Source organism: Penicillium hordei (assembly GCF_028827395.1).
Source record: "Penicillium hordei strain IBT 12815 chromosome Unknown utg000003l_segment0_segment0, whole genome shotgun sequence".
Lineage (NCBI taxonomy): Eukaryota > Fungi > Ascomycota > Eurotiomycetes > Eurotiales > Aspergillaceae > Penicillium > Penicillium hordei.
This window is the reverse complement of record NW_026623144.1, coordinates 1,250,764-1,274,868: the sequence shown is the minus strand read 5'-3', so window position 1 is coordinate 1,274,868 and position 24,105 is coordinate 1,250,764. Positions and strand designations below refer to the sequence as shown.

The following is a 24,105-nucleotide window of genomic DNA, read 5'->3' as shown; positions in this document are numbered from 1 at the left end:
TACGGAGTAGGGGGGAAAGTGCAACCGACGCAGCGAACTAAACACAATGCATCACTAGAACTGCAACGTCTACAATATGTAGTTCGTGGAGAAAAGGTGTCAGGGATCGAGAGCGGGCGTATTCGATATCGTATTTGACTTGTCGAGCATAACCTAGTCCACTAGTCCATCCTAGCGCATGTTGGGGTACATGCATACAGAGGTACTAGTCGAGTTTTATTAGGAACGAACAAAATGGAAATACTATACCGAGTACATAAGTACATAGGGAAATGATGAACCTAGGAGGGGTTCATGGTGCCTTTTTCCGGGATCATGGATTCTTCTCCGTGGGCCAGACGTATTTGTTCCGTATCATACTATGTGTTGCGATGGGTGTACATCGTACTTGTATAGGCAGGCACGTTGGCACTACAAAGTTCATCCATCGTATGTGTACGCAGGGCACAATTGTCGGTGACTTCAGATTTAAAATAATCATTTTCGGTAAGATCGAAGTGCCAAGCAGGGCGAATAGATGCGAGTTTGTGGGACGACGAGATATTTGACATGTGATGAGGAAAGGTACATCGGCAGCCATAGTGGAATGTATTGCCGAGCAGGTACCATAGCAATGTGATTACCTCACCTTTTTTTTCTTCTTCCTGATTAGGACTAGTGGCTAGGTGACACTTTTTCACGTGAAAGACGATACGATGCGAAACTCCGACGTTCTTGGGGTTCACTACGGAGTACTCTCTCTCTATGGACGATCTATGACCCGCCATGGAACAACCAAAAACCGCTAGGCCAAAACCACCTGTCCGAAAGATAAACGCCACAAGTCTGAGCTTGACCAATTCGCTCCCCTCCGCGCTTACAAGTAACCTCGCTCCATCACTTACGGCTCCGCCTTATCATAATGCTCATACATCCGTGATGGATGTCGATAAAGCTGAAGATCGATCTCGTCGAGCTGCCAGTGTATTATCGATGGATGATCTCGAAGCTGCGCAGGCCCTTGAGGGGCTTCGCTCCGGTATGTGGCTCTGAAATCCCAAACCAGCCCACTTAAAGTGTCGCAACTTTCGGTTTTCGCTGGATTAGGATTACTGTGCGACGGACCTTTAACTAATCTAAACAGTAGATTTCGGTCAATCTCCTCGAACAGCGCGACAATCCCTTCCCGTCACTTCACCGGACCCACCACAGCCAGAGCCACTATTGTCTCTGCTAACTTCTTCCCATCCACTTATCTCCTCTGCCATAAACGGCTCAGTTTCTGCTTACGCCACGTCGAAATCATACTCGCCGCGATTCAAGTCCGGTGCTGAGTTCATCGAGCGCAATATTGGATCACCTGTCGCGAACACCGTCGGCACGGTAGGCCGCAAGACTGGTGTCGAGAGTGGTCTCCGTTGGGCGCTGCAGCGGCGAGATTCGACGAGCGAAGACCCAAAACACATCAATAAGCGACGAAAGATGGATGGGGATGTGTCACCGAGGACGGTGAATGGGAATAAGGGACCGGACGGCTCAGCTCACCCACCGCGAACACGAAGCCCGTCCGATCTCTCCATGGACGAGTCGCTCCCGCCGTATGACGAAATAAGGTCTCCTCACTACGAGGAGAAACCAGGAAGACGTGCTGAGCCAACATGGCAAAGCCGACTAGTTATTTCGACTTCTGGACTTGGAGTCGCCATGAGCGATGAATCGTTGCGTAGTCTGCAATATTGTCTAACTTGGCTTCGATGGGCAAACGGTCGATTAGGCAAGTCCATTGTAGCACTGCACAGTGCTGTCAACGAGTGGGAAACCCACAAAGCACGATCGCCGTTGGATATGGAGGCCGGAGGCAATGGGCAAGAAAGTGCCTCGTTGCTTATCCAGCGCATCCAAGCTGTCAAGGCCGATGTGCTATCAACCTTGAAACAAGTAGTGGACGTTGTTTCCAAGTATGCAGGAGGCGCTCTACCAGAAAATGCCCGCCATCTAGTGCGTCGACACTTGACGTCTCTGCCGCACCGCTTCCAGGTTGCATCCACATCACAGCCACCACCAGACTCCCCAGCTGCCGCCTCCGACGCCACAATCAGTGCTCATCGCATCCTAGTGCTGGCCCAAGAGGGTCTAGACATGATGGCGCAAGTCAGCGGTGTAGTCAATGACACATTGGTCAGTGCTGAGCACTGGTGCGAGCGGCTTGGCCGGAAACGACCCGAGAACGGAGCTTCATCCGACATGTCAGAGAAGCAGGGTGAATCTGCCTCCGACGCTCAGCCGTATGACATGGATATCAAGCAGTCTCTTCCAGAGAATGCGATTCAAGACGACGTCTCGATGTCCGGAATGGAGAAAGTATGATGTCGTCCTAGAGCTTTCTCTCGTCTCTCTTTACATATTTTCAATTTCTGTCACCTCTTGCCTCTTATCTCGGCGGTGCTCTTATGTCTTTCTCTTGTGACATCTTTTCTCCCTTTTTTTTTTCCTTCTTATGATTGATATCCTTTCTGCTATTTTCATTCCGTCTGGAGTGATAGGAAAATCCCTGGAGGTTATGGTGTTTATTTGTTTCAGCGTGCGGTTATTGTTTTCTTTTGGATGGGCTCGGTTATCCTACTATTATAGTTGTGGATATTATGGTTTTTGGTATAGATATATGCAAGAGGCTGCGCGCTCAAGCTGAATGAATGCAGGCTATTCATCGATTTACACTTCAAATTTTCAGGAAACCGTGTAAGCGATCTGATTCCTCAACTGCTGCTAACCACTTGTTTTGCGGTTGTACCGGCCCCGGACCTGTCAACATGCTCAACAAGCCCGTCAATCACATGGGCCACAGCTATTTGTGCCTTTATTTTTTTATTTTTTTTACTTTTTTTTAGACACCGTTGATATGCCATATCATATATCATGTCATTGCAACTTATCCACAATGGGCTCTTCGAGAAAAAGACTGAACCACTCATACCAATGGCTTCAAGACCACAAATACCCTCTGCAGGACACCAGCTAATAGTCAGGCAACGTTTCACTGTTGACATAAAATGTGTTATAGGTGCTGCTGAACCCATTGAACTGAGTGGCCGTGGTACTTGTATATGCTGGAACTGCGTCAGTTCTGTTGAAATTCCAAGAATCAAATGGCGATACCCACCTCCCATGTTTTTATATTTAAGCCAATCTCCAATCTTGACTTCAGAATTCAGCGTTACCTCGCGCACAACACAATCGGTGCTGTCACATGTAGGTCCCCAGATCGAGTACCGATGATCTGTTACTTGCAAAGCGTCCCCTGATTTTGGTTTATGCAAGAAACCCCTGGCCTTCTTACTCTTGACCAAATACGGAATCATGGTCTCTTTCTCCATAATCACATTCATAAAATTTCCGTATATACCATCGTTTTGATAAAGCATGTCTGGAACACCAGATCGAGCAGCACTCCCAAGCTGACGGCGACGTGAAATCACTCGACATACCAGAGTATACACACTACGAGCAAAAAACCGACCTGGTTCTGCAATCGTTGTGATACCAGCTGGAAACTCGGACCGAATTGCATCTCGAATAATGGGGGCCATAGACTCAAAGCAATGGTCTTGAAAGCCACCGCCGATATCGAGAATCTTTGGGTGGAAACCTAGACTTTCAGCTTGTGAAAAGGCGAGACGCGCATCTTTGATGGCCTTGCAAAAGGATGTTGGGTTGGTAGCACCCGTCCCTAATAGTTCCGAATGGTCAATAAATATGACCAGCTATAACAGTCCCAAGTATCCAAGTACTTACCAACATGAAAACTAACACCAATCACATTCAGTCCAAGCTCCCAAGCTCTTGAAAGTAGCTCTTCGGTCGTATCCAATTGCGCACCAAACTTTTCGCCCAGGCAAATGAAAGCACCCTCGTCATTTGCATAGATACGAAGTAACAGCTGAGCTTCTGGCATGTGTGCCTTGATGGTATCCAATTCGTCGATATTGTCAAATGTTGTTCGCAAGACGCCAACCTCGCGTGCAAAAGCTACGGCGGCGGGTGCCTTGCATGGGTTGGCGAACAGAATCCGGGCTGGGTCTACGCCGAGGCTAAGAACTGCGCGCATCTCTTCAATAGACGCGCAGTCGAACCCCGTCCCCAATTCTGCGAGAACTTTGAGGAAGGTTGAGTCACAATTGCATTTGACCGCTGCAGGAAAGATGTTAGTTTTCTATTCTAAAAATGGAAACGTGATAGAATGGGGTGCCATACCATAATACGGTCGTATACCGGGCATATTCTGAGTCCAACGACGATGTTGTCGAAGTATCTGGCCCAAATCGGCGATGAAGAATGATTCATCGCCACCAACAACAGAGCGTTTGACTACACGGGCAATGTGACTCTCAATTGCGAGGTCGACTAGCTCATCTGGTGAGAGATTTCGATATCCCGTGGCGTGTATGATTTTCCCAGTGGTCACGGCTTCACTAGGAGCAGGGAGGAGAGCCATGGCTGTGGAGAGTAGACGATTGAGAAGAACGGTGGAAAATGGAGAGCTCTGTAACTGAAACAACATTACAAAACATATGTCGGATTATAATACAAATCCCTCAAGTTTAGGTCTCTTTGGAAAGATGTACTGTGCTCCTTGGTGGACACCGTGCGAATCGATCGTTTAAAGAGGCTCGGAGGAACTAACAGGTGAACAAAAGCCATTGAAGTGCCAGTTTTGCACACAGTTGAAACTCTGCATTACGTTGGATCTCATGGAAAGGAATAAGCAACAAGTCACACGGGATAAAGGCCTCACTTCCCCAGTTAACCTGTAAGAGAGCCAATTATATCTTTGTTGAAACAAGTTGACGTGTGTATTCTACGGCTTTACGTCTTATATACATTGGATGAAGAACAATCAATGGGTGACTAGATCGGTCGATTGAGGCAATCCTGCTTCGATATTGGGTACTTAGCCATTTAATGAATGTTATCAGCTCAACACTTTTTATGCGGATTGTGGAGACCTGATGAGTGAAGGCGTGGAGTTAGATGCATGAACGGAGTAGAGGTAGCATCCCACAAGTACACACAGGTATATCAAGGTCATCACTACACCAAATATCTGAGTAGTGCGACCAGGATGTTGGTAATAGTAGTATGTTTCGAATGCAATGCTGAAATGCTGAAGCTGATATTCCTCGGGAATGTTGAACTAAACGTTGGACTAATGTCTCTGTGGAATAAAAGAATCTACAAAATAGTGACACATCAATAGCATGAATCCTTTTTTATGTCATAGAAATCCAATTCAAGTCTCAACATGCAGGAATCACTTAACTTCCTGAGATGCTTCTCGGCTTTGTCGGGCAATTATACTGTTACACATCGAATGCACCACGCAATACATGTCAACCTTCGATATTTGCTTCTTTCATGGAAATTAGGATCTACGGAGCTGAGATCTCTGGGAGAGTCAGCTGTCTGTAGATGACTGTTCTTTATAACATATAACATTGGAATCCCCACTGGGAGCTTTTTCAACCCCGGGAAGATTTTAGTTTCAGCGGACTAGTTAGAGTCAGAATGACCGGGAAATGGAATATCCAAATACATCCTCAATGGCGTATATGCGGTGCAATGTCTGAGTCAGAATATATCCTCAGACCTAAACATGTATGCACCTCGACAAAGCCTTGAAGACCGATCTTATTTTTAAATGGAAAGCCAAGTGTTCTCCCCCCATCAAGCCACATCCTTGAACTCATTGGTCCTCACTGCATTGCAGGAACCTGCTGAGTGACGCAGTGAAGCACCCCACCAGTAAGGGGAATGGCGTTGGCATACACCTGCCGAATCACCCGCTCAGGGAGCAACCGCTGGAACCTTTCCAAAGCCTTTTGATCCCTTTCTCCGTCGCCAAATTTGGGGATTATCAAACCTCCATTAACAAAGTAGAAATTCACATAACTTGCCGCTAGCTCATCGTCATCGGATTTCACCAAGCCTCGTGGATCAGGTTCTTCAATAGTGTGGATCTGCAGGTGCCGACCCTTAGCGTCTGTCTCACGGTCTAGAATCTCCCGGATCTCTTCAGACATCTCTTTCCACAGGTCAATCGCAATGGCATGTGGTTTGGAGTAAGCGATGACACCAGGGCGCACGAATCTTGCCTCAGCATCCATATGCACGTCCGTAATGTCGACATTGCGCCGCCCAGGAAACCATATCACTTTTTCAATACCCAGCACCCGCTTCAACTCTGCCTCGATCTCGCCCTTGGACATCCCTGGGTTGCGCCCATCACATACAATGCTACTCTCCGTGATGAGCAGGGTTCCTTCGCCGTCTGTAACAAGACCGCCACCTTCGGCGCGAATCGAAGTCTCGATCTGCGTAACGGGGCTGGGCTCGCGGTCGTGCTCGATTACCCACCGCGCAAAATCCGTGTTTTCCTGAAGTGCCTTCTCGTCCATCAAGGGCCAATGCTGACCCCAGCAGGCTCCGTCGTCTTCGGGTTTCTTCCCACCCCATTCATTGAACCGGAAATTGATTGCGAAGCGTCGATTTGGGAATGCTCCTGTCCTATCGCGCACGTAGACTGGACCTGTATCGCGTACCCAGCAGTGGTTGATTGGACACGGAATAATGGATATTTTTGATGCGTCTTTCACAAAAGTCTTGACTAAGGACTCAGCCAATTGGATTTCTTCAGGCCTCGCATACAGCCGAACTGGTTCGAACTCGGTGATCGCCGCCGCTAGTTGAGCTAATTCATTACACATAGCATCAAACTGATCAGGCGGCAGGGAACATCGAGATGGTAGCCCCATGATTGTCGCTTCATGGGGCTCTGACTCTGCTGGGAAGGTGTAGCTTCCTTGTTGAACTTTGATTTCATCGCGGCTGACTTCAGATAGTTGGAGCCAGGTACGTGTGGTGGCATAGAGGCTCGACAGCAATTTGCGGAATCGCTCGACAAGCATCGTGTTAATAGTCGCCCGTGGATTCTCACCATTCCCATATCAAGCTGGAGTTTCTCTCCTTTTTAAAGATGCAATTCGGCTGCCTTAAGTCATTATTCTCGTACATTATCTGCATGGTGTAACTATGACTACTTCAACGTTACTCACAACAATCAAGTTGTGTTCTTGGCACGAGGCGTTATGTCCCCATTAAATAACTGCAGTACAGCAGGTTTCCGGGTTCATTAAAAAGCAACCAGCCGAGAGAGATATTTCAAGAAGAATACATATAGCGCAAGGCCGCTATTCCGATACTAAATACTCGAATGATTTGACGGCTAAACTTCACCTGTAATGATGCGAAAGGATACTACTAAATCTACCTGAGCTGACTTGTCGTGGCGTCAAAATAAATGCAATAAAAAAAAGCCGTTCGTGTTACTATATACAGCCTGACGCATGTTACTCCGTCAGCAGGGGCTCACGTTCCATCTCTTCATCTGCAGACTCAGTCCAGGAGACTTCGTCCATAGGACCACTAAGCCATAACATAGGCATAGCAGTAACTGCAGAAAGAATTCCCAGCCCAAGTGTCATGATCTTCCACCCGTATCGGAATTCCACAAACCCACCTACCATAGGTCCTAATGCCAAGCCGCCAAAATGGGCCATATTCTCTAAACTAAAAGCTTGAGCCACGGCGCCTCTACCCCCAAAGACCCCGGGGTCTTCAGCTTCCATGTCATCCAGGACACGCTGCATCTCCACTATCAAGGCCGGCTCGCTTAAGTCTATGCACATTCCAACAAGAGCTAGAATGACACAAAGAACACCTATGTGGGATGGTGAGTTCTCCTCAACAAAACGAAGACAGATCAGACTCGGGGCTAGAATGGCGAAGCCTGCAAAGGTAATCACTCTCGCTCCAAGACGGTCGGATAAAAATCCTAGAAAATCAGGTCAGGATCATGCAATAGAGTATGGTGTTATGTTGGCGGACCGAAAAATGGTTGGAAAACAGCCGCTGCAGCACCTGGCAAGAATATCAGACCTGCGCCTAGAACATTCCAGTTGAATTTGTTCTCCACAAAGACTGGGAGTGTCTATAAAGGATTGTCAGTAAAATTCCAATATAAAAGACTGAGTCCCATACCGCATCAAATGCTGAGACCACAAGGGCCGCGACTATAACTGCCCAGAGGCTAATAAGAATCCGCGGCTGCTTTAAAAGTTTGCCAAGCGCAAAAGTACTCCTAGAACTTTCTGTAACGGTCTGACTGCTACTGGTTATAGTCTCGAGAGCTCCATATGGCGGCTGTTCGGGGATATAACCATTCTCCTGACTTGGCCGCTCGCCATCAGTGAGACGTAGCCAACGTTCAGCAATCCTCTTCTCGACAACGGCGAGTCTAAGAAAGAAGTCCAAAGCAACGATTCCAAACGCCATGCCGAAAACGGCATGGAATCCTCCAATTTCGTACACCAGCCCACCTAGCAGTGGACCAGACATGAATCCCAGTGTCATGGCTGTGCCAAGATATCCAAGCATTTGTCCAAGACTCGCTCTATCTACTGCATCTGTCACAATTGAAAGACCAGCTACCGAAACCATGGCCGTTGCTGCGCCTTGGAGCACTCTGGCGATGATATACCATGTTAATGAATGTGAAGCTGTCAAGATGACCATCGAGGCAAACAACAACACGAGTCCGGATAGATATGGGCCCTGTCGTGTTCCGGAGATGTCTAGCATGTATCCAAATATAGGACAGCATGTAAGTGCCGAGACGGCTTCAGAGATGAGGAGGATGCTGTTCCAATACTCTCCTATCAAAAGATACGGTTATTAGTAAATGAGTATCTATCTTCGTAAATATCTCGTACTATCTTCGAATGCTACTCCAGCTCGTGAAACTAGTGCCTGAGGCATGACAGGGACAATCTGCCGCGGTCAGGTAAGGATCAAAGGTCTTTGTCAGAAATTGTGTACCATAGCATAAAGAAAGAGATCCTACGTGAGATTTTATTAGCGGGAGTTTACTTTGTTTGAACATCAAGGGGGCGGGGAGGATACCGTGAACATTGACAGAGAAATCGTCGTCACTATGAAGGATTGCGACGACCTCAGCGGCAACAGCCACGGTCGCTGGTCCCGAAGCTTCAAAAATGGCTTTGACCAAGTCATAATCAGTGACCCGGTTCAACCACCGTGCTGAGTTGATATCTTAGACGGTGTGGGGATGGAGGTTGAAGAGGACGATTCGACTTCGAAAAGTCGGATAGGTGGGCTGGTGGGCTTGTTCTTAATGTTTACTTCTTTTGTATGCCGTCCAGGACTTAATCTGCATTAGCGGTCGCAATTTGGGTAAAGATTCTCGTTAAGAGGGGCGATATGTTCGATTGTGCATCTGCAATCAGGTTTTGAGCTGGACCCTGTAAGGGAGATCCTCAAATCACTGCTGATCTCTGGGACACTGTGGTTTGGATGTGTGAATGAAGTTGACTTAGTTGTATAGTATCAGGATTTGACAAATATGGACATGCCTAGCATCAATCTCAAAGGTTTGGTACGAATCGTTTCTTTATATGCTGGGCTGAGATAACTTGCAATTATGTTCAACCACCTGCAATGCGACAATAACACATAGTACGCCTACATAACTAAGGCCGTGACCTCGGGTATTCTACCAATTTTGGTCATGGCAAATCTACTCTTCCTGGTCCGATAACATAGTATCAAATCCGACCTCTAGGTCTTTGGTCACAACATGGCAGGCTCTCTTTTCTTCCTCTCTTAGCTCTTCCGTACCCTCTATCAACTTCCTCAACAGCACGGTAAACTTAAGCTCCATGTCCGTGAAAAAACAGGCTTTATCTTTGATTCCATCAGCCGCGACCAAGCTGTCATGGCGTGAAGCAAATATCTCTGCGCGCCTCAACAAACTGTCACGGGAAGTAGATCCCGAGAAGAACCGCAAGTCTCAACCTTGAACAAATCCAAAGATCCTTTTCTAAGCTTCGGTCCTACTTTGTTGTTCGGCATCACAGCAGAATGTTGATTAGCAGTTCGAAAAGATGTTAGTCTCTTTGTAACATTGATCAACTGGACCTTTAGGACCTTAATTTGAAGTCACTTGCTAGTTGGTATAACCTTCGAAGAAATCCCAATACTCGTAATACAAATTTTACTGCAGTAAAAATCCGAACTAGCGCACTAGCTAGAGACTACCGTGCGCTGCCATCAACTTCCTCCAGATAATCGGCATCCGAGTTTCGTTCCCAGTCCTCCTCTTCGCCATTCTCAATCATATCTTCTACCTCCTCCACGCAGCTACAAACAAAGTCCCGTACAGAGTCCCAGTGACGGATTCCACTCCCTGACCAAAATGCCCAATGCCAGTACTGATACTCGCCGTCTTCGACTTCTTTTCCCGCCTGCAACTTGCCCTCCTTCCAGTACTTAGGAGGAACAATGAAATGATCGAATGAATCGCATTCGGTGCCGGGCTCAAGTTGGATCATCTTGTAATCAATATCTCCCAGCTCATCTTCGTAATGCTCATAGCCAATGTCTGCATAGCCGTTCCCCTCTGTGGTGATATATTGAATGCCCGCTATACCACCTGCGAAGAAATGCCAGCCGCCCATAAATCTAGATGATCTAGTCAGTTATGGCTTCGATGACATAGGCGTCATTCTCGCAGGTGATTTGGGTTGCAGTACTTACCCGTTCGCCAATCGAACCATCTCTTTGAAATCAGCGGGCAGCTCACCAACTTTCTCCTCGGCCGCCGTGATCTCCTCCTCCGTGGCAGGGTCATACAAGATATCCTTGGCACTCTGTATCCCCATGGACTGATACTCTTTACGGTGGGCTTTCCATGCCCCCTCAGCAAGTCGATCCAACAACTCCCTCCATCCAACCTTAGATGGATGCAATGCCCACTGTCTCCCATGCTCAGCCCGTAGCTCCAGCGCAGCAGTTATCTCCCTCACCATAACCACGGCATCTTCTGTGGAAATGAAGAAAGGATTACTTTCCTTCCCACCACGGGCTAATAGAGGCAAAACATCATAGATACCAGGCACCATCAAAAAGTCGCTCAATTCACCCCCGTTAGTAAACCAATCCTGTCTTAGCCCTTGGCCAAGGATATCCGCCGCTATTTGCAATTCGCCCAAGCGAATCGCGAGCTCAACGGCCAACCGCCGGTACAGTAGATATGAATGTCTTTTCGGCTTGTCGGGGCCCCACCCACACTCTTCCCTTGGCGTATCCGGTGTTGCATAGAGTTTCTGTGCTGCCTCGAGTGCTTCCCGTGCTAAATTGTCGGGCGGATAAGTACACGGGGTGGTTGTTTTCGCGAGCAGTCGCGCACACATCGCCAGCATGGCTGGATCGTCTGTCTCGCGCCAAATAGAAGAGGGGCTCTCTGGCTCGGCGAGTCCGACGTGCTGAAGCATCCAGCCCGTACGGGTACATTCCCTGTATTTGCCCCATTGTTGTTGTGCTATCCATGTTTCACGGTCTTCTCGATCGGAGCATGGTGCCCTCCTAGGTTGGGGGAACGTAGATTTGTGCACATCCCAGAAAATCTTTAAAGTGGTAGGAGTGTATATCTCAAAGTCAAGATTTTCGCCCTTGTCGGTGAATTCGAAATCTTTTACCAATCTGAATACCGCTGAGGCAATCAAATGGGCCTCGGTGAAGTGGCTGGACAGGATCAGGAGTTCTGTTAGACGCAGGATATCACGAACGGCGTGTGAGAAGTCTTCTTTGTCGATGTAAGATTTGATCAACCTTGGGAGGGTTTGGTGGGTTTTATCTTCCCAGTGATCTGTCCATTGGATAGACATGTCATGCGAAGGGGTAACTCCGCTATTTGTTGTGAGGGAACGGTCATGAGGAAGTGGTCGAACAATCGATCGCATTAGTTTTTTTCTATACTGATTAATCAATATTTCTCCTTCTAGACAAGTCATATAAGATATAAGTAGTACGTTTTGTAGCCCTCTTTCCACTTTATATTCTAGTTATTTTTTATATTTTTATATAATTAACTAGTATACAACTATGTTCGAATGAAAGGGTAAGATGTTCACCAGTCCGCGATCTTAAATACGCTGCCGTGTAAAATACGAATACAGTATTATATTCCTAGGTTGCTAAGATATACGTAAAACAAAAACAGATCGGTAACGGGGCCCTCTCAAATTGGTTGGTAAACAAAACGGCCAAAATAATATCACATATTTAACCACTTTCCCGACCATCGATCAGTCCCATATTTTAACACGATATTTCTATATAATTAGAATAGAACTCAACGAATTTTCAGATCGAACGGAGCATGGGAAATCAGGTATCTTGAGAGGTCAAATACCTGAACCTGTCCCATACCTAGCATGTACTCCGTATTTTGATCGGGAGTAGAGTTGGTACTCCTTTGAGCTCCTGACGCTGGCCCACTCAATTTCGCCAGCTAAATATAAGCTGAACGCTCAACCCCTATCCAAACCCACGAGTACTCGGTCGCCCAATCAACCTGTTGCACCCTGCGCGCAATACCAATAGCATTCAATTTTCGAGTACTCCGTACAGCGCCCTTAATCTCCGTAATAGGGTCTTCTGGGTCCTGCTAGAAGAGCGATGAATATCCAGAGTCCCTCGGGTTTGATTAGTCGACCCTCCTCCTTTCTGTAACTATGTTGTAGATGGCTTTTCGGCTAGGCAATCCTCGCATAACATAAAACTCGTATTCGTAAGTTCTTCTTGATTAAAGTGTGTTGCAGGGATCTTTTAATCGTTGTTTCACATTGCTATTGCCCTTCCTCACAGGGCCCACTTGGGTGTTAGAACTAGATCAACCCCATATCATCACGGATACAAGCGACGATTTATAAAATCAGATCTCCCGAAGAACTAGATCTAGGATCTGTTTAGTACTCTACATCTTCTTACTTTCCTTTCAAGCAATTCTCTCTGCTGGTCTCGGAGATTGCATTATCTCAAGATGGTTTTCTTCAGACAGGCTCTTGCCCTGGTGGCCCTGTCCTTGACCCATGCCGCGTTCGCCCTTCCGACACTGAACGATCTTTTCTCTCGGGCTCAATCCTCCACTGGTCTCTGCGGGAACCAAGCCAACCTTATTCTTCCAAATACGCCATGGATTGTCTACAACATGCTGTACAATGCGGCTCAGATGGTCGGCACGCAATGTACAAATTATGACGGGGTCACCACAAGCGACAATGGTACCAAGGAGGTTCTCTGGAGCAGCGTGGCCAACATCGACTATGTTGAGAGCACGTAAGGTTACTGACTCTGCGTCGATATTAACAACTTACCAACAATCTATCTGTAGGAACAACGTCCCCAAAGGGTACTCCTTTGTCGGTCTGACCCAGAACCTCGAGACCAAACTTTCCGCTATCGAGTCCATCCCCACGACCTACAGCTGGACACGTACCAACTCCACTAATTACAAGGGTGCGATAAACACCAGTACCTCAAATCCGTCTGTATTACTAATCATACATCCAAGCAGGAAACATTTGCTTCGACTTCATGACCAATGATGTCAAAGGTGACTCAACGTCATCCTCCTCGCACGAGCTCATGCTGTGGCTGCAGTACGAGGGCGGCCAGCTCCCCATCGGCTGGACCAACGGGCCGGCCGGCACCGTTGACAACCTCTTCGGGACCTCGTGGACGCTGTACGAAGACGTCAATACTGACACCGGGATAACGGTCAGCACCCTAATGCCCACCAATCAGTTTGAGGGCTCTTTCTCTGGCGATCTGAAGGACTGGTTGCTCGCCATGGCCCACCTGGGCAGATTTACCGAGGCCACATATGTCAATGTTGGCAATGCTGGGTATTTATTCCTCGTCCTAGTTGTCACTCTATATTCACTAACAGATCTGGACAGCACGGAGTTCTTCTACGGAAATGCCGTAATGAACGCGACCCTCGGATTGCAGATCAACCTGGCGTGAAAATTGATCAGTATTGAGAAGTAGTCCGTTTTCGAGGTCTCATGGACAGTAACATATTTATTGTGAATCGGTCAGAGCTCGCTCGATCGTGACGTGAAGCGATTCCTAGATCTGTATCATTATCCCAGTCCTATAAAGCTACCATAGGAGCGGACTAGCACCTCACTCCCATAAGACCAAATAATAGGAGTTAGCAAGGTCTACCTAGGTGTAATCCAAAACGGTTAATTTTAAATACTATTAAAGTTCCACCACCAGAAGATAAGTAGGTCTCAAGCCTCCTAAAGTACCGAGGTGTAAATACCACTGAAACATGACTGTGCTTTCTTTGGTACGATGTGGCTTAGTGGATGTGATTAGCATTGAGGCTACGAAACAGGAGTCTCCGTTGGTTCGTCCGTCAGACTTATTGGATGGATGTACTGACTACAACGATGGAAATAAGCTTAGTAGGAAAGAGAAGGACCAAGGTTTATGTAAAGCTTATGTATTAAGTGAGATATTAGGACTTCTATAAAAAGAATAACACTGCAAACATTCCCAAAACAAACGAACTAAAAGTGCAGAAACAAAGTGTCCCCAAAGCTCCTGTAACTTTTCCACATTGCAAAACTGACCGACTCCAAAGCGATACGCTTAGAGGATGGAGCCAAGGGCAACGCAAGGAAGACCGGCGCCGACGAGGTCTTCGCTGGCGGTGGAGGGGGAGTTGGCGCAGCAGGCGATGTTCTGCTTGCACTTCTGGTTGAGAATATCCTGGACAGCGATAGCGAAAATGGGGACTGAAGCGAGGTTAGAAATAGATGAAGCAAATATATTGCATGGTAAGACTTACTCTGGGCGTCGAGCTTGGAGCACTGGTCAAAGATACCGAGACCGGAGGCACCAGAGCCAGCACCGATGAGGTTGGACAGGGTGCCACCCAGCATGCCAGAGTTGATGTCAGTGGTGTCACCGGCGTAGGTGGCCTTGTTGCAGCAAGAGAGCTGAGCTTGGTCACCACACTTGGCCTGGGCCTGCTTGACAGTCAGGCTGTCGGGAACGGGGAAGCGAGGAGCATCACCGTTCTTGTGCTGGAGACCATTGCCCACGTTCTCGGCGGGCATGGCAGCGGCGAGGCCGGCGAAGGCGAGGACAACGGCGGAGAGAGTGAACTGCATCTTGAACGTAGGGTATTGAAAGATTAAATCTTTAAAATATATATATATAAAAAGTGTTTTGGAGGGTTGGAAGATAGAAGGTAGAGAAAGGCAGAGGAGTAGAGAGCTGATGGATAAAAGAACAGAGAGAGCGACTTATTCCTTGCCTTTTATCTTCCAATTCGCTGTGTTTGGGCACGAGGTGATCTACCAGTGTTCATAGTGAAGGCCAAAAACAAACCGCCCATTTTTGTTTGTGGAATGCACTACGCAAGGGTTTAATTCCGAGCTTGTCCCGATCATCTTTACCTCCTAGCAATATCGTTGGCCTTTCTTTGGTTCCGGAATTTAACAATCGATGAGGTGCTCCCCCTTGGCTCCTGAGCTACATTCCGCCCTGTCAACGGTATCCGTCAAGGCTACCCTACACCCTAATCCAGACCTGGGATGTCCAAATTGGGGCTTACATACTTCCTTCCCCTGCGAGCCTCACATGGATCACGAATTAAACCAGGATAGACCATACACACGTTGCAAGTGAGACATCCGGATTGAAGGTCCTTCTAGAAGTGATCAGGGTGTGTGGGCAGCCCCTACCGTCATCCCCGATGAATTCCCTATGGTTTCAAATGCTGTCCCTGCACGGAAATGTGACTACTTGATGTCGGTGGCGCTGGCTATCAGACCCTAGAGGTGTTTTGAGCCGTTTAGGGGCACCGTGATGGCAGAAATTGTCCGATACCATGCACGTTATTTTCATTCCAGTCATGATTAGGGCAGCGTGTTTTCGCGGCGCTTAAGACCTCATTATCTCTTTGCACTCGTACGTACATTATAGTTTGCAATCCTATTAAATTACTATCTCTTATCCATACTTTGGTCCACCGTCTACCTATCTCTCAATTCTCGGGAATTCGAGATCGCCCGGCCCATGCCGATCCTGATTAGTTCAGATTTTCCACCCTGCTCCCAGGCATAGCGTGCGATGTTACGATGGGCAACCGCCGATCTACACTGTCCTTTCCGATGCGAAATTAAAGCTTCACAGGGATTGGATGTTAGCGTTTGTTGAAACGGCAACATATGGGCTTTCCGCATGTTCTCTTGGTCGAGTTAAGTCTAGATCGAACGCTTTCAGGTCCGATAAATACAGTTTTATGGGATTGCAGGCCATATCCTCAAGGTTTTTTATTTGGTATTTGAAGGAAGCCGCAGTGTATACTGTAAAAGGTCGGCAGTAATGAGTAGCTCGAGCTGTACCTTGTCTTAGCTGAACTACAGCCATTCCCCATTCAATAAATCTTGTTCGATGTCTGTCTACAATGTAAGGTATGCCGTATGAAATTTTTTGAATGGTCGCAATGTACAGTTACAAAGTAGACCTAGTTCAGTTTAGATATAGAGCTTGGTGATTGTTTGAGCGACATCTCGTAGTTAGGGAGACATATCACTTGGGTTTTAGAGATTAATGAGTATTATTCTGAGCAAGAACGAAACTACAGACTACAATCTACGAAGATACTCAATGATCATAGAATCAATAGAGAAATAAATCAAGTGGTTCCAATATTTAGAGTGTGCTGCAGTGTTGATCTAGATATATATCTCCAAAACATCCAAACCATATATATTATTCAATGCTTAATTCTTTAAATATCATATGCTTACAAGGATTAAAATCACAGTGCTTATGTCTATTCATATATTTTCAGCAATCCAGATCATGGATCATTGATGGGCTTCAATGGAGCAGTAGTTCGCCCGCATCGGTGGGATGTTCGTCCGTCACTAAACCACTTCCAGCCTAGCGTACGCTAGTTGAGCCGGGCTTAGACTACACGGCCACGTTCTATCATCGTAGGCATACTATAACCTCACTTCATTGTTTGGCCGAATCGGTGACGGAAAGATATCAAATGGCCAATATGAATCCGCCGAAAGGATGGTATATAACTATTACTACTATAAAAGATCCACGAATCCTTAGGGTTCTTAGAACTAATCATCATCTCAATCCATTCCAAGCTTTGCAATACAAGCAAACCCTAAGCTCCAATCTACAATATACAATTTGAATTTTAGATTCTACACACTAGCGCATCCTCTAAATGACAACAATCGCCTTTTTCGGAGCAACCGGCGGCTGCGCCAACGCCTGCCTAACCTACACCCTTCTCAGCGGCTACAAGGCCAGAGCCCTGGCCCGTACCCCATCAAAGCTCACCGCGCTGCTCCTATCCCAGCCTGGAATAACACAGGAAATTCTATCTCACCAGCTGGAGATAATCGAAGGAGATGCAACAGATGTGGAAAGCATCATGAAAACCCTCATTATCAACTCCACCCCCAAGGGCACACCCAATGGTGCCTGTACTCTCGTAACAAGCATAATATCGGGCCTAGGCGGCACACCAACAATGGCCTTCACCAAGGAATCAAAATGCGCAAAGACTCAGATGCGCATGCCTGCGTTGCCGCACATTCAGCTCTCGAACCCGCATATCACAGAACAGATGACAAGCGCGCTGCTGGAGGCGCTGGCGAAGATTGCTTCTGACCGATTTGCATCGTTCGAGGCGTATCGTGCTGTTGCTCCAAGGGTCACTGTAATCTCGACGACTGGGCATTTGCCTGGTAACAAGGATGTGCCATTCTGGTTCAGACCTATGTACTCTGTGCTCTTGCCGATTCCCCATGCGGATAAGCTACAGATGGAGAAATTGCTTGATAAAGAGGTTGGGCTGGGGCATGCTGGAGTGCTCGCTGCTGGGGTTGTTGTTGTAAGGCCCAGCTTTTTGACGGGGGATCATCTGGTTCCTGTGTTTGAGGGGGAGAAAGGGGGTGAAGGGGTGAGACTGGAGAAAGTGAGGATTGGGACGGAGAAGGCTCCCGCTATTGGGTATACGATTTCACGGGCTCTGGTTGGTGAGTGGATATTTGAGGAGATTGTTAAGGGTGGTGGAGGGAAATGGGTTGGGGAGAAGGTTACTATCACTACTTGAGGTTCTGGCCTGCTGTTACTTTCATGAGATTTATGCATTTTTCGTTGAGAATTGTGACTATATCGTGTATATCTATTGAATACATGGCCGAAGAGTTTCACTTATTTTGCACGAAGTACCCAGATGATTAGTCGTATTCAGATATCAATCTTATATACCAAAAATCACAAGCCATTGCATCGTATCAGCTAAAAGAAAAACGCTACCGTAGGCTAGAGGAAGAAATCCCAGAAAGCAAATATCATCCCTACATGAAATCCAATGAAACTCCGTAGCTAGCGTATATGAAACAACGACCAAACTAGCATTTTTCTGTACAGGTGGGGCAAAATAAAGAAACGCTTTGACACAGCTAGACCAACGTTCTTATGCCCATGTCATGACATTCGTAAGTGAGAACATGGAAATTGCTGCGATCAGGTGCCGCCATACGGCACTGGGCGATCAATTTGAGCACTTGACCGCTCAATCTGCGCACTCGACCGCTCGATTTGGGCACTAGACCGCTCAATCTGAGCACTGCGGCGCTCGTCCTTAATCTTCTTCTTTTCCATCTTCTTCATGGCTTCTTCAGTCAGCTGTTGGCGGAAGAGCCGTTCAACAACATCCTTCTTTCGGGTTCGCCGATCACCAATCATGATCATCACACCACCCGTGATATTACAGGTGATGGAGCAGCAAAGAATAACCGTCGTCAGAGCGAACGGCCGCTTCTTGGGGTTCTCCATACTCCAGGTACAGGCACCAAGAGCCATTTGAAGTATAGAATGACAGTCGAGGATGACGACAATAGCGATAAGCAAGCGTAGAGGGAAGGCGTGGTGGGTCATAGTTTCGTGCGGCTTATAGAAAGTATGCGACTTCGCGAACTTATTTTGGTGATGCATCAATCGCAACTGTTGGCGGGCATCGAGGACAGAGAATTCGTGTTCGTCTTCTTTGGCCATGTCGCCAAATTCAAGGTCGGCATCCTTCTCCGGCTTCGATGGAAGATCATTTTTGTCCTTGAGGCCTGGCAGGGCCCGCTTCCGACGAACCTTCCACGATAAGAATGTATAATGGGCAATGAAACCCATATGATATGTATCCACCGCGCGGAAAGGAGCTAGTCCATCACCCATGATGGCGAACAGGGCAACCAAAACGTTATCGATGACATTGACAACATAACTTTGTTTTCCACCGACATTGATCCAACCTGAAGTAGCTGTTAGCATATTAGTCAAAAGTATCGGACCAAGAGACCTCACCAATCAAGAAAAGAACCCAGGCCAGACCGAACAGGGTGATCAAAGTTGCGTAGAGAGTTACAAGAAAGCCGAGGGCTAGGCGAGATTAGTATCAAGCAAAGAGATGCCTTGGTAGGAGTATCACTCACGCTTCCGTATGTACTGCCTAAACCCTTTCATGGACCGTTTGAACCTGGACCGCCGAGAGTGAAGCATATGTCGAACATGATCATTGAGTTCGGCGTACTCTTCTCTGGTCCATCCATCAAGCCCATGTCCTTCTGGGAGAACGGCATACTTGGGACCACGTAACGCCGAGGACATACTCGTGAACGATTGGAGTTGTTGTAAAGTCGGCCGCTGTTTAGTTTTGTCGCCCTCGGGTGGTTCATTTTCGTCGGTTGTAGTTCCCTGTTCTTCATCCGAGGAATATTGTGGCCGTGTAATCGTATAGGTGGGCATGCGATTGATGAACCCACCCAGGTTCGGCACGAAGAGAGAGTTTTGGACATTGGTGAGAGTGGAAAGCGCAGAGACCTCGGGGTCTAGCATTCGGTAAGTTAACATTACGGTTTCTGTATCACACTTGGCATCAATGCTTACCGATCACGTCCAGCACGTCGACCACGTGGGATCCATACTCATTCTGTCGTTGCTCCTCCTGTGTGCCTAAAGTCGGTGCAGCTCCCGTCACCGTGGTTGCACGGTTTCGAGTAAAGCGATTCAACGCAGCTTGACTAGTTCGCCGAAGCCGACTCGCCGGTTGCGCTAGTTGGGGAGGGGTCTCGCCTTGCTCCAGATCAGGTTCATAGTTGGAATGAGCCTCTCGACCAGGCAATATTGCCGCTGGAGATGGGAGTGCCGGACTTTGGTGTGAAGATTCCTCGGTCACAGGCATCATTCGCATGGGAGTCGCCACTCGTGAAAGGACATCGGGAGGGGGAGATGACCATCGTCCGGGATTTGGCTCCGAGTTGCTGCGCCGTCGGTTTGCCAGCCATGCTTCATCCTCTTCGTTGGGGGCAGGGGATCTGATGGGCTGCGGCTCGAAAAACGGTGGTTGACCTTGACCCTCGGGTTGAGACGGTTGATTAATGGTATCTATTGAAGGGATAGATGGGAAGCGAGAGAGGCGAATACTGGGTCGTCGCGTCCGTGAGTCGGCTCGAGTGCGCAACGGGGTAGGACCTGCTGGCCTGACGGGGCCAGACTCTGTGGGTTGCCCTGTGGGTTGGGTCCCCTGAGGATTCCCATTAGGGGCGTTGGGGTCCTCGGCCAGGTCGATGCGATCCATATTGCTGGAGCGACGAGTTCTGGAAGGTCGGGAACAAGATCACACAATACAAGTAGCCCCCGAGATATTAAAAGGAAGATATAAGTTAACCAAGGACCTGGAACTCCCCATTCTGGTCCGCATGGAAAACAGTCCGTAGACGTTCTGGATCTCTTGGTGTTTAAATGGGAGGCTGACTCAGCGCTTCCCGAATCTTGTTTTTTTCTTCTTTTCCAGTGACGAGTCAGTGGACTGCACAGTCCGTCACTAAACCGGCGATCTCGGGTTTGCAAGGTTTCTACTTCTATTTTTTTTTTTTTTTGTTAAGGGGTCTCTTTTCAATATTAAAAGTTAGATGTTCCATATTTCGCACAGTAGCAAGTCTTGACTTATAGTCAAGAAGCTACTCAAGTGGATTAGTTACGGGTGTACCAAGCTTTTATGTAGCCTGATAATCAAGGTGCCCAGGTGCCTCATGCGACGATGGCAATCTCCGTGGACCATAATGGGACGTCACCAGAAGAAAACCCATGTAGATCTACATGTACGTACTTTACAAGATATCGTACAAACTACATACTACATACGTACGCACTGATAGTGATTAGCAGGTTTTTTTGGCTCATAGAAGCCTAGGTTAATTCATTCCATGTCATTTTAGGATTACTATCATGGAATTGTTAAACATATCATTGTGCCATGGGTGGTTACTGCTACATTGTACATTGGAGAGAGGGGACCCATATCAGTCCAATCGAGAAGCTTCCTGTCAAATCATAAATTTCCAAAAGCCAGATCTAATATGCATAGCATGAGGCAAGGATCTTTTAGTTGACACTGCAACGTACAGAAAAGCGAATCTTTGTGCTATCTAGTAACTAGACCGAAGCTGCTTATGAAGCATGTTGACCTAAAACCGGCTAATGTTTTTGAAAGAAGTGCTATAATGCTATAAAATTAGGCAGATGGGAAATTAGCCAGCAGAGATGAGGCCAAGGGCAATAATAAATCGTTTCTAAATCGAAGGTCGCGTGGAGCAGATATTTATTGTGAGACAACTGTGATATTGTGTCAGGGAGCAAATACTGTCACTGCGTGTTACCTATGTAGGCTAGACCAAGTCTTTTTATTCAAGACTGAATAATAGATCTAGTTGAATGCCTATTTGAATTTCAGTACGGGGTAGACAATTTTATATTCATCCCTGTCCTCTATAATAATAGACAAAGTAAGATGAATCTGAAGGCGTGGAGAATATCAAGTGGAGATAAATGAGGTGGAAGATCGACCTTTTGATTATTTATAGAACATGTCACACGGGTATCATGCACATATACAGAGTTTGGGATGATATGCAGATGTGCAGAGTGAGCAGAATGTTAATTAAGAACAAAATACAACATAGAATCCATGAATAGCAGAGTGGAATGATATATAAAGGTGGTAGAAATAGGGAAGAAGGGAACAGATGACAATTGGTTCAAAAGGTCTCCAGAATGACATCAGGCCAGCTGTTCTGAGTCAGGCTTTCAATTAAGGCGGGGCTGGGGAAAGGAACCTCGGGAGTGCTTGGGGGGTTAGGAGCCTAAAATTAGGGGGAGTTGGGGGTTAGTTAGCGGTTGAATAGGGGTTGAATAGGGGAGCGGTTAGGGGTTAGAGCCCAACTGAGTGAAGGGAAAGTACCCCCATCGCACCTGTCCCGTCACTTCGAGCTCTCACTGGGCTAGTGCCACACCGCCTCTCCTTTCCCTTTCCATCTCCTTCTCCCATCCTCCTCCTCCCTCTCTCCAAGATCCAGTGCATCAAAAACTTCAATTTCATCTTCTCTCTCAATTGGTATCTAGGGCACGAAGCTACCCTGCTCCTTCCCCTCGCTCCACCTCCCGTCAAGTCTCTTTCAGCTTTAGGCAAACAATCAACCCGACACTTTTCATCATCCAAACATCTCAAACCTTCAAGATGTCTGACGTCGCCGCACTTGCTGACTCCGTGGCTGCGACCACCCTCACTGATAAGCCCGAAATCAACGGTTCTACCCCTTCCACCCAGGCTGCCGATGCTGCGGCTGCCAGTGCAGATGAGGGTCGTCGTCTTTACATCGGGAACCTCGCATACGCGACCACTGAGGAGGAGCTCAAGGAGTTCTTCAAGGCCTACACCATGTGAGTAACTCCCTGGTTTGTGGTTCAAATCCAATTAACACCACTTTCAACAAACATCCAACCTAAAACCATCATCCATTGGCCCCTCTCTGACTCATTTCATCTTTCAGCGAGACCACCTCGATCCCGGTGAACCCCCGCACCAACCGCCCCGTTGGCTATGCGTTTGTGGACATTGCTACTGCCGCTGAAGCTTCTGCCGCTATCGAGGCCCTCTCCGGCAAGGAGATTCTTCAGCGCAAGGTGTCCGTCCAGCTTGCCCGCAAACCCGAGCCCGCCGAGGCCAAGGAAGGTGCTGCCAGTGGCGGTGAGGGTGCCAGTGGCGCCGAGGGCCGCAAGCGTGCTGGTGGTCGCGGCCGTGGCCGTGGCCGTGCCCGCGGTCGTGGTGGCCGTACCGGTCGTAGCCGTGCTGTATGTGCCCAAACTCTTTCCTTGCTTGAATCCACGCACATCGACACACTGAAATGGATGCTGACACTTCGCAAGGCCCAGGATGGCCAGGAAGCCACCGAGGCCCCTGTCACTGAGGCTCCCCTTGCTGACACCACAAACGAGAAGGACACTGCCTCTACTGCCTCCAAGGCTGGTGAGAACCGCGCCGCACGCCCGCAGAAGCAGCGCGGTCCTCCCGAGGATGGCATTCCTTCTAAGACTAAGGTCATGGTTGCTAACCTGCCGTACGACTTGACTGAGGACAAGGTGGGTTACATCTATTTTCTTCCGTCTTTTCTCCGCCTGGGGTTACATTGACTGACATGCCTTCCTCCCTTTAGCTCAAGGAGATCTTCGCCGCCTACGAGCCTGTCTCTGCCAAGGTTGCCCTTCGTCCCATCCCCCGCTTCATGATTAAGAAGCTGCAGGCTCGCAACGAGCGCCGCAAGACCCGTGGCTTTGGTTTCGTCAACCTTGCCTCGGAGGAGCTCCAGGCAAAGGCCGTCAGCGAGATGAACGGCAAGGACATTGATGGCCGTGTCATCGCTGTGAAGGTTGCCATCGACAGCCCCGGTAAGGAAGATGATGATATCAACGCTGTGGCCGAGACCGAGGAGACCGCCGCTCCTGCTTCCGATGCTGCTCCCGCCGCTCCTGCTCCTGCTCAGGAGAACGCTGCTCCTGCCGTCACCACTAAGGCTTAAATGCCCAACACATTCCACTCGAGTGAATCAGGTACTTGATAATTGGCTTTGGGGTTGAGAAACAGAAGGGGAGGTCTCAACAGAGGATCGTATCGATATGATCATAGTGCTCTGCAAATCACACATCACCGTGAATATCTTAGCTACTCAACGATTGCGGGGGAAATTGGGGAGAGCCCTGGAGGGGTTGGATTCATGACTTTTATCGGACAACATGGATCAGTTGACCATGCAGGAGAGCCAT

At 47.9% G+C, this 24,105-nt stretch overlaps 10 protein-coding genes across 10 annotated transcripts; 4 read left to right on the top strand and 6 right to left on the bottom strand.

The window, feature by feature from the left end:
- Nucleotides 1-765: 765 nt before the first annotated feature.
- N7537_005724 (putative clock controled protein (Ccg-8)) lies at nt 766-2,346 on the top strand (the record flags this gene model as incomplete). The annotated part of the gene is made up of 2 exons (XM_056896781.1): nt 766-1,018; nt 1,127-2,346. The coding sequence occupies 2 exons, from the start codon at nt 766-768 to the stop codon at nt 2,344-2,346; spliced, it is 1,473 nt and encodes a 490-aa protein (XP_056752566.1).
- A 648-nt stretch (nt 2,347-2,994) lies between these two features.
- Nucleotides 2,995-4,471, bottom strand: N7537_005723 (type III PLP-dependent enzyme; the record flags this gene model as incomplete). The annotated part of the gene is made up of 4 exons (XM_056896780.1): nt 2,995-3,086; nt 3,140-3,706; nt 3,772-4,167; nt 4,231-4,471. The coding sequence occupies 4 exons, from the start codon at nt 4,469-4,471 to the stop codon at nt 2,995-2,997; spliced, it is 1,296 nt and encodes a 431-aa protein (XP_056752565.1).
- A 1,258-nt stretch (nt 4,472-5,729) lies between these two features.
- On the bottom strand, nt 5,730-6,941 carry N7537_005722 (agmatine deiminase family protein; the record flags this gene model as incomplete). The annotated part of the gene is made up of 1 exon (XM_056896779.1): nt 5,730-6,941. The coding sequence occupies one exon, from the start codon at nt 6,939-6,941 to the stop codon at nt 5,730-5,732; it is 1,212 nt and encodes a 403-aa protein (XP_056752564.1).
- Nucleotides 6,942-7,382: 441 nt separating this feature from the next.
- Nucleotides 7,383-8,850, bottom strand: N7537_005721 (MFS transporter; the record flags this gene model as incomplete). The annotated part of the gene is made up of 4 exons (XM_056896778.1): nt 7,383-7,867; nt 7,921-8,023; nt 8,074-8,747; nt 8,805-8,850. The coding sequence occupies 4 exons, from the start codon at nt 8,848-8,850 to the stop codon at nt 7,383-7,385; spliced, it is 1,308 nt and encodes a 435-aa protein (XP_056752563.1).
- Nucleotides 8,851-10,145: 1,295 nt separating this feature from the next.
- On the bottom strand, nt 10,146-11,777 carry N7537_005720 (uncharacterized protein; the record flags this gene model as incomplete). Its single annotated transcript, XM_056896777.1, has 2 exons — nt 10,146-10,572; nt 10,648-11,777. The coding sequence occupies 2 exons, from the start codon at nt 11,775-11,777 to the stop codon at nt 10,146-10,148; spliced, it is 1,557 nt and encodes a 518-aa protein (XP_056752562.1).
- A 1,157-nt stretch (nt 11,778-12,934) lies between these two features.
- N7537_005719 (uncharacterized protein) lies at nt 12,935-13,920 on the top strand (the record flags this gene model as incomplete). The annotated part of the gene is made up of 4 exons (XM_056896776.1): nt 12,935-13,230; nt 13,286-13,410; nt 13,466-13,799; nt 13,854-13,920. 4 exons carry the CDS (start codon nt 12,935-12,937, stop codon nt 13,918-13,920), a joined length of 822 nt encoding a protein of 273 aa, XP_056752561.1.
- A 636-nt stretch (nt 13,921-14,556) lies between these two features.
- On the bottom strand, nt 14,557-15,080 carry N7537_005718 (hydrophobin family protein; the record flags this gene model as incomplete). The annotated part of the gene is made up of 2 exons (XM_056896775.1): nt 14,557-14,702; nt 14,756-15,080. The coding sequence occupies 2 exons, from the start codon at nt 15,078-15,080 to the stop codon at nt 14,557-14,559; spliced, it is 471 nt and encodes a 156-aa protein (XP_056752560.1).
- Nucleotides 15,081-17,167: 2,087 nt separating this feature from the next.
- N7537_005717 (uncharacterized protein) lies at nt 17,168-18,061 on the top strand (the record flags this gene model as incomplete). The annotated part of the gene is made up of 1 exon (XM_056896774.1): nt 17,168-18,061. The coding sequence occupies one exon, from the start codon at nt 17,168-17,170 to the stop codon at nt 18,059-18,061; it is 894 nt and encodes a 297-aa protein (XP_056752559.1).
- A 416-nt stretch (nt 18,062-18,477) lies between these two features.
- On the bottom strand, nt 18,478-20,584 carry N7537_005716 (DUF2985 domain-containing protein; the record flags this gene model as incomplete). Its single annotated transcript, XM_056896773.1, has 4 exons — nt 18,478-19,259; nt 19,312-19,386; nt 19,440-19,835; nt 19,894-20,584. 4 exons carry the CDS (start codon nt 20,582-20,584, stop codon nt 18,478-18,480), a joined length of 1,944 nt encoding a protein of 647 aa, XP_056752558.1.
- Nucleotides 20,585-22,522: 1,938 nt separating this feature from the next.
- On the top strand, nt 22,523-23,861 carry N7537_005715 (uncharacterized protein; the record flags this gene model as incomplete). The annotated part of the gene is made up of 4 exons (XM_056896772.1): nt 22,523-22,725; nt 22,836-23,136; nt 23,212-23,424; nt 23,499-23,861. The coding sequence occupies 4 exons, from the start codon at nt 22,523-22,525 to the stop codon at nt 23,859-23,861; spliced, it is 1,080 nt and encodes a 359-aa protein (XP_056752557.1).
- Nucleotides 23,862-24,105: the final 244 nt, after the last annotated feature.